This window comes from Felis catus, chromosome B2 (genome assembly GCF_018350175.1).
Source record: "Felis catus isolate Fca126 chromosome B2, F.catus_Fca126_mat1.0, whole genome shotgun sequence".
NCBI lineage: Eukaryota > Metazoa > Chordata > Mammalia > Carnivora > Felidae > Felis > Felis catus.
In genome coordinates this window covers 115,213,024-115,226,773 of record NC_058372.1, presented here as the reverse complement: position 1 = coordinate 115,226,773, position 13,750 = coordinate 115,213,024, and the positions used below count along the sequence as shown (strand labels likewise).

General features: G+C 35.3%; 1 protein-coding gene across 13 annotated transcripts in view; it reads left to right on the top strand.

Moving 5' to 3' along the window:
* Positions 1-13,750, top strand: part of PTPRK (protein tyrosine phosphatase receptor type K) — a 561,747-nt gene that overhangs the window by 292,048 nt on the left and 255,949 nt on the right. For all 13 annotated transcript variants that reach the window (XM_023254331.2, XM_023254334.2, XM_023254335.2 and 10 more), the window contains exon 6: positions 12,869-13,043. In XM_023254331.2, coding sequence (XP_023110099.1) covers positions 12,869-13,043 — 175 coding nt within the window. The remainder of the gene's footprint in view (positions 1-12,868; positions 13,044-13,750) is intronic.

Here is a 13,750-nt window from a genome sequence, read left to right as displayed (position 1 = left end):
TTTTATAAACACTAGCCTCCTATTTAATTCTAATTGTCTCCTTTTATTCTTAATTTAAGCAGTAGTGCCTTTTTGTTTCTCCTGTATATATGCTCATTTACAATTATTTCTATTCTACTTAAGAGACTACGGACCAAGGGGCGCCTGGGTGGCTCATTCGGTTAAGCGTCCAACTTCGGCTCAGGTCATGATCTCACGGTCCGTGAGTTTGAGCCCCGCGTCGGGCTCTGTGCTGACAGCTCAGAGCCTGGAGCCTGCTTCGGATTCTGTGTCTCCCTCTCTCTCTGACCCTCCCCTGTTCATGCTCTCTCTCTGTCTCAAAAATAAATAAATATTAAAAAAAAAATAACTTAAAAAAAAGAGAGATTATGGACCATTTGCTAGCTAAGCTATCACTCTGGTCAGTCTGCTTTTCTTCAGCACATTGGTTTGAGTTCAGGGCATCATATTCTTACTTCATGGCTTTATACAAAGAATTATGGCTATTGGTCTTAAAGTAAAATCAATGACCATGTATCATGGAGTATAATGTTTATCTTTTATCTTTGGCATTTTGTGTGTGTATGTATGTAAATGATGAGCTCAGAACATTTAATCATATGTAATTTGGAGGATTATTAAATATCCATGAGGTCATTTTGGTTGGCTTTGTGGCTTCTTACCATAAAGAGTTCAATCCCTTGAAGATATGGTGCACTCTTTTCCTTCCTCAATAATTTATAAACTCTTGAGTTAGTTGTCTACAGATTACATAATTGATTAAAAATGAATAATGTGTGGAATGTACTCTGTCTTTCTTATCTATCCCTGGAGCATGACTGTAAAAGCCCAACAGTCATAGAAGCTCAAGGATTTCTTCTTATCGATACCTATAAATAACAATTTACTGCTTTTTCTGCGCAAGAATAATATACTCTTCTGTTGTTCTTAGAGCTGCCCTTTCAGAGTATTTTCTAAGTGTGTCACATCAAGCACTTTACAACTTTCCATTGACTTCTTGTGATCAGTATTACAACACGAAAGCTCTGGTAGCAGGCTGGGTTTCTTCTTTATGAAAAGTATCTGATATAAAGACTTAATATTTAAAAAGTCATTTTATTGTAAAACAAAACATAGAAACTGTACAAAAATAAAAACTATGACTGAATGAATTTTATAAGGTACACACCACAAAGGATCAGAAAGGGACTTTGCTATCCATTCTAGGGGTTCTTTACAAAGGCTCAATCCCAGCCACAGCTGAGCCAGCCGTCACTTCTACAAGTAATGGTTTTCATTGCTTTTAGCCCTCATAGGTTTCTTCATAGTGTTTTTTTTCACTTCTTATACATTCTTATACATTCTTAGATTAGTATTCTATACATTCTTATACATTCTTATACATTCAGTTCTTATACATTCTTAGATTAGTATTCTGTATTAGTATTCTGTATACATTCTGTATACATTCTTAGACTCTAGATTAGTCTCATCTAATTTTTAAAGTAAGTCTCTTTTAATCTGTGGTTTTGTCCTCTGTCCCTTTTCTTCACATTTTGTCTATTGAGGCACCCAGGCCATTTGACTTGTAGTTTCTCAGTCTGTATTTTACTGATTGCACAGAAATGTCCTCCTTAGTTCAACATGTTCTTCTGAATTTTTTTGTAAATTGGCAGCCAGATCCAGAGTCAAGTTTGATTCTTTGGCAACAGTAGAGGTTGTGCTTCATATGATTATAGGAAGTACAAAATCTCTCTCTCTCTCTCTCTCTTTCTCTCTCTCTCTCTCTCTCTCTCTCTCTCTCTCTTCATAGCCATCTGGCTTAATGCCTATATTCATTCCTAGAGGCTATAAATTCTGATCTTCTAATTCTATTATTTATTTTGTATTAGTTTAATGATGAGATCCTTCTCCTCTACCTTTTGCTTCCCAGTGACATAGTTCATTAAGGAAAAGGAGGATAAATGCTCAAATCTTTGCTTTAGTTATTGGTTTTCAATATAATGAATTGATTCCTTATCATTCTCTGGTGACAGATTCTTCTGTTTTTTATTGTTGGTCTTGTTATTGTTGTTATTATGAATTCATGGTTTTACCTATTTGATTTCAGTTCATTGTAATTATTACTATTATTAGTAGTATTAAGACCCAAAGTATCCCATCTTTGGCCAGTGAGAACCTCTTCAAGTTGGCTCCAGAGTCCTTCTGATATGACTCAGCAATTTTTAGGAGCTTCCTGCTGTCTGATATTATGAGATGGTCCACTGTGATCTTGTACATTTTCTTCTCTAGACTTAGTGCCCTGGTTTGGTTTAGTGAGAAATTGAATTTCAGGATCATGATGTGGATGTGCAAGGATACTCATTTTGTTAGACCTTTTAAGTGAACAGAACTAAGGGAAGATATGTATTTAAAGATAACATACCTATGAGTCTTTTGGATATTTCAAATTTAAGCCTAAAGATTTTCACTTAATGTTGTCTCTATTACAATTTGTCAGTTACAGCTTCTTTTTTCTATGCGAATATTCTCTGTTCTCAATGACACAGGGGAAAAGAGAATTAAAATATTCCACAGTTACTCATTTTATAAAATCTGATGGCATTTTGAATACTTGTATTATATCTCTATTGTTAGCGTATAAGTGCATGCTATACTGTCTCATATAACCCTTATTAACTTAGTTCTACAGGTAACTATGTTTTTAATCACCATCAGTCTATATGTCATGTCTTCCTGGTAACTTTGGTTGTTTGAAAGTCATTTTCTAGTAGGTTCCTCAAGAATAGGTCATGGAATTAATATTCCTTCAGTCCTTGGATATTGATCATATTTTATATGTGCCCTTGATTCCTGTTTTGTTTTGTTTTGTTTTGGTTTTTTGTTTGTTTGTTTGTTTTATGCCCCTGATTTTTAAGTCAGTTTTGCAGGATATGAAATTCTTTGTTCACATTTTCTTTCCTTGAGTAACTTTAATATGTTACTTCATTTTGTTCAGGCATAAAGCCTTGCTATCAAAGTCTGATAATTTATGTTTCCTTATAAATCATCTATCTGCTTTTTCTAGATATTCAAAGGATTCTTTTTCCTATTTTTTTAAAGATTCTAATTTGATCAGAATACATATCACTGTGAGTCATTCTGAGTTACTATTCTCAAGTAGGTGGTGTGTTTTTCCATTGTATATTTTAAAAACATTTTTCTTTTAATTTTCAGAAGGTGCTTTTAAATATTATTTTCGTAGTTTTTTTCCCCTTGCTTCTGTGTGGACTTGTGTTATCTGTATGTTTGATCTTTGCATATCATCAATAGTCACTTTCTCTGAAATCCTTTTTATTCTCTTTATTTTAAATGAAAATCTCCTTTTTTCCCCACTAGCTTAAAACATCATCTGTGTTGATTTTATTTACTCTAGTTAATCTTATTTCTAAAATGACTTTTTTCTTTCATTTCTAATTTTTCTTGAGTTCTGTCATCTCATTTATGAGTTTTATTAATTTAAATTTATGTTACTCTTTCATATTATAAATAATTTTCTTAATGTTTTAGCATCTTGAAATATTAGGTTGCAGTTGTGATCTGTTTGGGGGCATATTTTTCTGCCTTACTTTCTGAGATTCTGGGGGTAATATTCTTCTCCTTACTCTGTTTTAAATTTATAATAACTTTATGTTGGATTTGACCTTGATGCCTTTTATGTTGTTCACTTTTATGTGAAATATGTTTTCCTGAAATTTTAAAATGAGATGTGGAGTTCAGGAAAACTTTCCTGATTTCAAGAATCCCTCTTATGTTCCTGTGAGTTATGTTTAAAAATATGGCCACTTGCTTTCTGAGATTTCTTGATTTTGTTCTCCTCTCCACTTTGGATCTTTTCTTTTCTTCCTCTCTCTTGTTGTTTTGTGTTTTTATGTGGCAGATTCAGAAAGTGGAAAATTATCCTGCTTCCACCAACATGCCAGAGTCCCTCAGATGTAATAGTTTAATCGTATGGATCTCTTTGCTTTATTCCACTTCCCTCTTCCTGTGATTGGGATAATTTTATAATTATAAACTTGCGAAGCAACCAGCCAATCCCATTATTTATATTTAGTAGTTTGTCTAAAATGTTCTAAGGTCACAAATACATGGTAATCCAGAACTTTACCTTCTATTTGATTAGGAATTAGGTATTTGATTAGGAATATCTAATGGTAATATTTTACATCTCTTTACTACATCATGCCATGGACTAACAGTGACTTCCTTACTACTGGCAGTAGAGTTATTTTCTTTCTTTCTTTTTTAATGTTATTTATTTATTTTTTAATTTACATCCAAGTTAGTTAGCATATGGTGCTATAATGATTACAGGAGTAGATTCCAGTGATTCATCCCCAAGGTATAACACTGAGTGCTCATCCCAACAAGTGTCTTCCCTAATCCCCCTTATCCATTTAGCCCATCCCCCCACCCACAACCCCTCCAGCAACCTTCAGTTTGTTCTCTGTATTTAAGAGTCTCTTATGTTTTGTCCCTCTTCTTGTTTTTATATTATTTTTGCTTCCCTTCCCTTCTGTTTATCTGTTTTGTGTCTTAAATTCCTCATATGAGTGAAGTCATATGATATTTGTCTTTCTCTGACTAGCTAATTTCACCCAGCATAATACCCTCTGGTTCCATCCATGTGGTTATAAATGGCAAGATTTCATTCTTCTTGATTGCCAAGTAATACTTTAGTGTGTGTGTGTGTGTGTGTGTGTGTGTGTGTGTGTGCGCGCGTGCGCGTGCACACACACATTCTCTTTATCTGGAGCCCAAAAGATTCCACCAAACGCCTGCTGGAACTGATCCATGAATTCAGCAAAGTTGCAGGATATAAAATAAATGTACAGAAATCAGTTTCATTCCTATACACCAATAATGAAACAACAGAAAGAGAAATCAAGGAATTGATCCCATTTACAATTGCACCAAAAATCATAAAATACCGAAGAATAAATCTAACCAAAGTGGTGAAAAATCTATACACTGAAAACTATAGAAAGTTTATGAAAGAAAGTGAAGAAGACACACATATGCACACAAAAAGGAAAAACAGCCCATGTTCCTGGATAGGAAGAACAAATATTGTCAAAATGTTAATACTCCCTGGGGACACCTGGGTGGCTCAGTCAGTTAAGCATCCAACTTCAGCTCAAGTCATGATCTCACAGTTTGTAAGTTTAAGCCCTGCATCAGGCTCCATGCTGACAGCTCAGAGCCTGGAACCTGCTTCAGATTCTGTGTCTCCCTCTGTCTCTGTTCCTCCCCTGCTTGCACTCTGTCTCTCTCTGTCTCTCTGTCTCTGTCTGTCTCTCAGAAATAAACATTTAACAAAGTGTCAATACTACCCAAAGTAATCTACATATTCAATGCAATCCCTATCAAAATAATACCAGCATTCTTCACAGAACTAGAATAAACAATCCTAAAATTTGTATGGAACCAGAAGAGACCCTAAATAGCCAAAGCAATCCTGAAAAAGAAAACCAAAGCTGAAGGCATCATGATCGTGAACTTCAAGATGTATTACAAAGCTGTAATCATCAAGACAGTATGGTACAGACAAAAAAAGCAGACATTCAGATCAATGGAACAGAATAGTGAGCCCAGAAATGGACCCAGAAACGTATGGCCAACTAATCTTTGGCAGTAGATTCCTAACCAGATTTAGGAAAGCAATTCTAGAAAACCAGAACCACGCCAGATCAGAAGACTCATCCTTAAAAATCTGTTCCTCCAGCAGCATTTCTGGTAACAAATCATCTGTATCAGTCAGTGTCCAAGCATGAAAAGACACATATAATGTGTATACACATTCGTACACTTTTAAAAACATTCGTAAAAGACTTATTGCAAGGAATTGGTTTGTGTGACTGTGGGGCTGGCTAGGCAAGTCAGAATTCTGCAGGTCAAACCCTTGGGAAGGGCAGGCGGGACTGTGCTACAGGCGCAAACTGACGTTAGTATTTACAGGTGGAATTTCTTCTACTTCAAGGAAATCTCAGCTCTGCTTTTAAAACATTTCAACTAATTTAATTTAATAATCACCCAGATTATTTGGATAAATCTCCCTTACTCAATGTCTATTGTTTATAGACTTCAATTCCATCTACAAAATACCTTCACAGGGACACCTCAGTTAGTGTTTGACTGAATAACTTGGGACTGTAGCCTAGACAAGCTGACATATCGAAAGACCATCACAGTTACTAAATGTGTTACTAGCTTAGGTATTGTTTTGATTATTATGTTCATAATATTGCTGTTGTCAGGATTTGCAGTTAGAACTTTTGCACAATTATTTCATTAATATTCTCGACAACTGTGTTGAATAGCAGGTATAAATAGATACCCCCATTTTTAGTTAAAAAGGTAGAGATGTGAGAAATAATGAGAAATTGTGGAGCTAATAAATGGTGATTTAGAACCTGGGTGTCATCCTCCACCAGGCATGGTTCAGTCCACTTACTGATTCTCCCTTCTTGTGGTTCCTCATACTGGTCACCTTCTCTCATTGCTGCAAAAATACCTATGCTTTGTAGGTTAAAATTTCCATTGTCTTGTTTAATAATAACTGAATTTACATTTTATTAAACTTGGTTAATGATTGATTCTTGGCTAATGATGTGTTACCCCCAGCACATTTTACCCTGCATTTTAGCAGAATTATATTTACTTCCTCTCTCTTTTTTTCTGTGTCCAGTGTCATTCACCTTGTTTAGCCCTTTCATTGCCAAATAATAAATACTTTGCTAAACTTAGTATTGTCATTTTAGTGTAATTTTCCTAGAAGAACACTATGTTCTTATTAAATGCTTAAGCTATTGAAACTATAATAATTTCTAGTGGATATAAGGCAGTGCTTTTCTCAAGACAATAACATGATTTAATTTTAGAAACATCTAGACTTTTAAACCCTTAATTTTGTCATAAATTTTTTTTTGTGTTTCTAAAATTCTTGGTTAAATTGTTCAATAATAATAATAATAATCATGGCTTATGAGAGAGAAAAAACATTCATATGGTAAACCAGTCTGGTGAGGAGCCCTCAGTTCCTTGGAATTAATTTGGCTGGATTGTTGTATGATTCACTTTAACCTTACTTAATTACATTGTGCAGATTTACTTTGGGATTAGTTTTGGACAAAAGGCATGTACTGACAAATCATATGCAGTCTACTTAATGTATTCAACAGGAACCTCAATACCAAATGTAGGGAAATAGTCTCTTCATAGTTTCTCCAATTCTAGAAGATGGAGGGCATATATATGATCATGTGCCCAAGAAAGGCAGTGAAAAATGAGTGAAACCATAAATGTAGTCTCATATTTTCTTCTAATCAATAGAATGAAATAATCCCTGTAAGTAGTTTAAGAGACACATTATTTAATTTAAAATTAAGTTGGGTTAATTTTATTCCTCAAGCTTTGAAAAGAAAAGCTGAGACAAACTTTATCATATTTTAACTGTACCATACTAACTTTTAGCAGTTCAAGCTGAAAGTAATATGAAACCAAGTGCATTATGTCTCTTAACAGGAAGTCCAGAAAGAAGGGGGCTCTAGGAGTTGTTCTTTCCATTTCAGGAACTTGATCCAGAACTTGATTCTTTCTTTCTCCTTGATGTGCCATCTTCCATGTGTCAGCTTTAACCCTCACGTTGGGTTCTCTCACATGGGCAAGTCCACTCTTCTAGTTTTAAGCATAACATGGAGAATAAGAAAAGAGGACCCGCTGTGTCTTCTCTAGAAGTATGAGAACCTTCCTGGAAGTGACTTGGCCTGTTTCTGGCATATCTCATTGGCCAGTATGAGTACACAGCCATTTTTAGACCTTTCCCTATTAATAGGAATAGGGCGCCCATGATTGTTTTCTACCAGTGTGTCTTAAGCTGTAGTATCTTGATGCATAACCCAGAGATCTTATGAAAATGCAGATTTTGATTCAGTAGGTCTAGAGTTATCTTCAGACTTCACACTTGTAACAATTTGACAGGTGATTCTGATGCTACTAGTCTATAGATCACATTTTGAATAGCAAGAAATTTGATTAATAACTGGCTGTTATAGAGGGTGATGGTAAGGCTCAGTTGGTTAAGCAGCCGACACTTAACTTCCACTTAGGTCATGATCTCAAAGTTTGTGAGATTGAGCCCCGTGTCAGGCTCTGCACTGACAGTGTGGAGCCTGTTTGGGATTTTCTCTCCCCTCTCTCTCTCTCCCTCTCCCACCCCCTTTCTCAAAATAAATAGATAAACATTAAAAAGTAACCTGGCTATTATAGATGTTGAGAATTAACCAATATTATCACTATACTACTTCATGCCAGGAACTGAATTTGTCAAACACTGCATGCGGCCTGCATGATGAAGCTTACTTAGTTAAATGCAGGAGTAATGGTACTCAGGGACTGTAATGCCTAAGGTTGTTTGGTAAGTGACAGGTCTCAGCAACCTGTACTGGAGACACTGCGAATAAGGCATGACAAGGACAAGGGGAGTGGGGGAGAGAAAAAGGCAAAGTGCTAACTTATAATTCTTGGATCATATAATTTTGTGGTTCATTTCTCAGTAGAGTTGGGGATATTTGCAATGGCAAAATCATATAAAAAACTCAAAGCAGGATAAAGAATCTGGAACTGAAGAATATAAAAGCAGAAAACTATGTGCAAACACTGCCGCATAAGAAAGAGATTTAACATTACTTCTTATTTCTTCCTTCATAGTGCTGCCCACCCTGCTAAATTGATAGCTTGTACTTGGGCAAAGACCTATTATTCTGGATTATAAGAGAAAAGTTATCGTTACTTTTGACTTCTGAAATGTACATGTCATCAATTGCCACTTTTAACTGTAACGCATTACTGGAAGCTGAGTAAATAACGCAATGTCTAGTATAGTAGGTTATATTGCTCATGGTACAATGCATTGATCAAGGCTTTACAACAAATAATCAATTCATTCGACTGGACCTATAATGTAAATGAAAAAAAAAAAGCAGCTTTGGTTTAGTTTAGAGGAAATACTTCTGAATTCTGTGTCATCAAACCTCGTTTTGAGTTTTAAGCCTGCTACTAACAGGCTATGTATCACATTTCTAATCTTTCTGAATCCTGATTTTATGATCTTTAAATGGAAATAACCATCACGTAGGTGGTTTTGAGATAGCAATGACAGAACCAAGGCAATAACATACATAGCATCAGGTACATGGAGGCATTTATTAAATGATTATTGAAGACAAGCCTGAATATTATGATAGTATAATGGTATAATGAATAGTTATAGTTATTTTAAGGGTAAATAGCATGTATGTCTACTGTAGTCATTAATTATAAAAATAATATGTATCCTTTATAAACATATATATTTTGTAGTTAGTTTAGTATATTAATAAACACAAATAGAAACATAATGTAATAAGCTTTGTGTACTCTTGGATCTCCTAAAGCAGGGCCATCAACATCTCTAAGTTGAGGGTTTTTTTTTTTTAATATTTAGTTTTTACAGAGATAGAGTGTGAGTGGGGGAGGGGCAGAGAGAGAGGGCGACACAGAATCCAGAGCAGACTCCAGGCTATGAGCTGTCAGCACAGAACCTGATGCAGGGCTCGAACTCATGAACTGTGAGATCATGACCTGAGCCGGAGTCAGATGCTTAACTGACTGAGCCACCCAGGTGCCCCATGTAAGTTGAGGTATTGTTCAGAAATAGTTTGGCATAACTGATCTCTAGATATCCTTGAGGTTCTGTATTTATGTAACTTCTCTTTATCATTACTTTAAGTCAATGTTTAGTATATTTTGGTTTTGATAATATATAAAAGCCTCAGGAGGGCTTACATGATTTTTGTCTTTAAAAATATCAGTAAATTTAATTCATTTTAACCAAGAACTCAATCACCTATTAAATAAGATAATATATATGATGGCATAGAAGAAAAAAATATATACATAGTAAGAGTTAAAGCCCTACCTTTAACATGATTTCAGTATACAAAGAAGTAAAAGGGTATATATAGAGAGGGGGGGCATATATTAGAAGAGATTCAATTTGAGGCTTTGATGACTGGTTGTAAAGTAAAGGGTCAAATGAGGTCACATTGAAAATGCAGACAATTTAAGGAATGGGAGAACACATGGTCAGTTGTGCTTGTAGAGGAAACTGTTACAGCACAGGAATGTTTTCAGGTAGTAAAAGCGGCTGTCTGGCATCACTGAGACCCAGGTGAGTCTGGGGATCGCTGAGAATGTTCACAGGACTATGGTTGAGAGGACAATTTTGCCTGGTAGGTAACTATGATGGGAATGATACGTGGGCATGCTGGGAATGCCAGAAGTTGAGAGGTTGGTGAGTGGAATCGTGGAGGAGTGGTCTGTAAGGGAGGAACTGGATAATGATGGCCTTCCCTGAAGGAGAGTAAAGCCATAGGAGAAAAGATGCCCCCCTTTAAGAAAAGTTTGGAGGAAGGTGGTTTCCTGAGATGAATGACAATTAAGATGGAAAGATGAAATAATGATTATTGAGAGGGAAACATTACATGGACTTAGAACATCTTCACAAGAGAAGATGGGCTTTTGAAAGCCATGACATTAAAAGACATGGGTGTGTGTGTGCCCGCACAAGATAATTCAGAGGGCAGAGTGGCCACAGGAATTGGCTGGCCTTGCACAAGAACTAAGAAGTATAAATGGCAGAGAAGAAGGTGGTGGAAGGTTGAGGGCAGTACTGGAGGGTAAGTTAGAGGAAGAAGACTGAGAGTGTATGCATGTAGAATGAGTGTTAAGCACCTTCCAGTTGGAAAGATCCTATCAAGTGATGTGATAGTTGAAAAAGGCAGCCTGAGATTTGCATATGTAATGGATGTTTTTTTACATGGTTTGTAGGGAAAGAAAATTTAGACTTGATTTTACGGATTTATATCTTAGGGCTTCTGAATATAAGCTGCATTTTCTCTTCCTTATTATCCAGGGGGATGGTCAGAGATCTTGGTGCAAAAATCATGGAGTAGGTGGGTCTCTCTCTCTCTCTCTCTCTCTCACCAAAAAAAAAAAAAAAAAAATACTGAAGTATTATAATGATCTCTTTACTATTTACTCCTTTAAAAAAATACAAAGTATTTTAATTATAAAAATTACAGAAAACAGTAAGATGGCCACTAATGTATCCACCACTGAATTTAAAAGAAATTGACATTTTGCATTTTCATTTCATATAATTAATTTTTGTTAAGGATTTTTTTTTTAGATTTAAACATGTATACATGTACCTTGAATCAGTGGAATCAGGGAGCTGGTTGTGATTGCCAATTGCTAATTTTTCAGTAATTTTAGGAGCCAAGTGACATTACATTGGTAATTTGAAAGTGACCATAGTGGGAATGTTTACAGAAATTGAGACACAATACAAATCAACACTTTATATTTTTGGTTAAGAACTAGCTATTCAGCATTTTACCAGGATACTGCTGGTCTGAGTTTGCAGAGTTAAACTTGTATATTGTATTTTATTGGGTGGATATGAAAATTTGGATCTTTCCCATGTTGAAGTATTCGCATATTGAAACAATTCTGAGTTCAACATTCTTATCATATGCAAAAAGATTCAGATGTAGAAATGCACATGGGGGATTGCTGGGTGCCAAGGTATATACATCCTCAAATTTACTGGATAGTAACATATTACCCTATAAAATGACTGTAGCATTTACATTTCCGCTAGTAATTGTAAGGGCTTTATTTCCTGTATCTAGTAGTATGAAATGATGTTTTATTAGTATGAAAGGATACCAGGGATACTTAGCATTTGACCAACAACACATGAAGTTAAGGATCATGACCCTTTCTCATAGTTACGGCTTTTCTTTGTCCCTTGTGTTATCTTTGACATATAGATATTTTAAAATTTGGGTTGAGGATCTCTTTTCATGGTTATTAGACATATACATTTTCTCTTTTTATAGCCTGTCCATGTCTTGATGGGGTTATTTGTCTTTTTTCTTATTGAATTGTTGAAGATCTTTACATAACCTGGCTATTTATCTTTTGATGGATTATTTCCACGACAAATATCTTATCACAGTTTGTGGCGTGCTTTTTCCCCCACTTTATTTATGATGTCTTTCAACATATAGAAGTTATAAATTTTATTATAGTTGAATTTTTCAACCATTTCCTTTATAGTTTACACTTACTGGTCTTGTGTGAGACACCCTGATATCGTAAATATGCTTTTCAGTATTTCATTTTGAAAGTTGACAGATATGCTATTAGCATTTAGGTTCTTTTGATTACTTCTCTTAAACGGTATAAATGGGCTGTCATTAATGCCAAAGAGATAAAGTTTGCAAAGAGTACAGATTTTGGTTTGACTCTAAATTATTCTTCAGTATTTTATTGTCATTCTGTGGTCGATTATATGCTACACTTTTAGCATACTAAGATGCATTGGTCGTGGTCTTGATTTTCTCATGGAGACAAACCTATTATAGCACATGCAATGGAGTGTAAGGGCTAAAAGAAGCTCCCATTGAGCTCCTCCAGAAAAGGAGAGCAGTGAATTATATGCCGTGAGGCTATTAACTGTTCTGTTCATTCATACACTCTGAGCTAATAATAATTTTATGGAAAAGAGTTGTAATCTAGAATGTCAGTGCTATACTCTTAAAGGATGCCAATATTTATTTCCATGTTTGTTTTTGTTTTGTTTTGGATTGGATTACAATGGTAAAAATTTGTTGGGGCTACATAGACCTTTTCCTCCTAATTTAGGAACAAGAATAACTTATCACATATACTGGTTGCTAAGATGTTTTAGATTTATGGAAATGTTAAGAAACTGTTTTTAAAGCTTGGTTTCTGCTTGCAGAGACGAAATGGAGAAGATATACCAGTGGCCCAGACCAAGAACATCAATCACAGAAGATTTGCTGCTTCCTTTAGATTGCAGGAAGTGACCAAAACTGACCAGGATTTGTATCGCTGTGTAACTCAGTCAGAACGAGGCTCCGGTGTGTCCAATTTTGCTCAACTTATCGTAAGAGGTAAAGTTGCTTTTATTTCATGAAACAGCTTGTCTTTGTTAGAACAAAGGTACCTTGTAGGTATTTTGATTGATTTTTAAACCTGGTGCTCCTTGTCTCAAGTCACCAAAAAGTTATAACATATAAAAATTCTGCTAATGTCTTAAGGGAAAATAAGACTGTTGTATATTTGTTGCACACAGTTTTAAGCAGTGTTTTCTGTAGAAAGGGATCTGTTTTTAAAAGCTCTCATAGGGCTAGCCATATAAAACACTTTATTCCATATTGTTACCATCTAGTTGGCATTTTAATTTTAGACTTGCTTTCTCTGCTTAAAATAGTTGCACAGATACTACTTTTGCTCTTCCACAGACCATTGTGGCCATGAGGTCAAGGTTGAGTTCCTATCTCCATGTGGACCTGTAAATTTTAACAGTATCAAAACCCAGTGGTAGGTGTTCACCAATTCTGCTCCCCTAGAGAATCTTAGGAAGTTAGACTTCCTAAGAGGTCCTCCTTAATATCCTTGAATACTAAAGTTACTAGAGGAATTGTAAGGAATATGACGTGTCAGTACGTACCTGTGGTGAATACTGGAGAAACGATACAAGTGCAAAATGTGTATTAAATTCGTTCAAAATTTATTGGGTCCCTGATATATTCCATACATTGTTATAGGTTGTGCAGATAAAATTGTAAATAAAACACAAAGTCCCTGACCCTGTGGA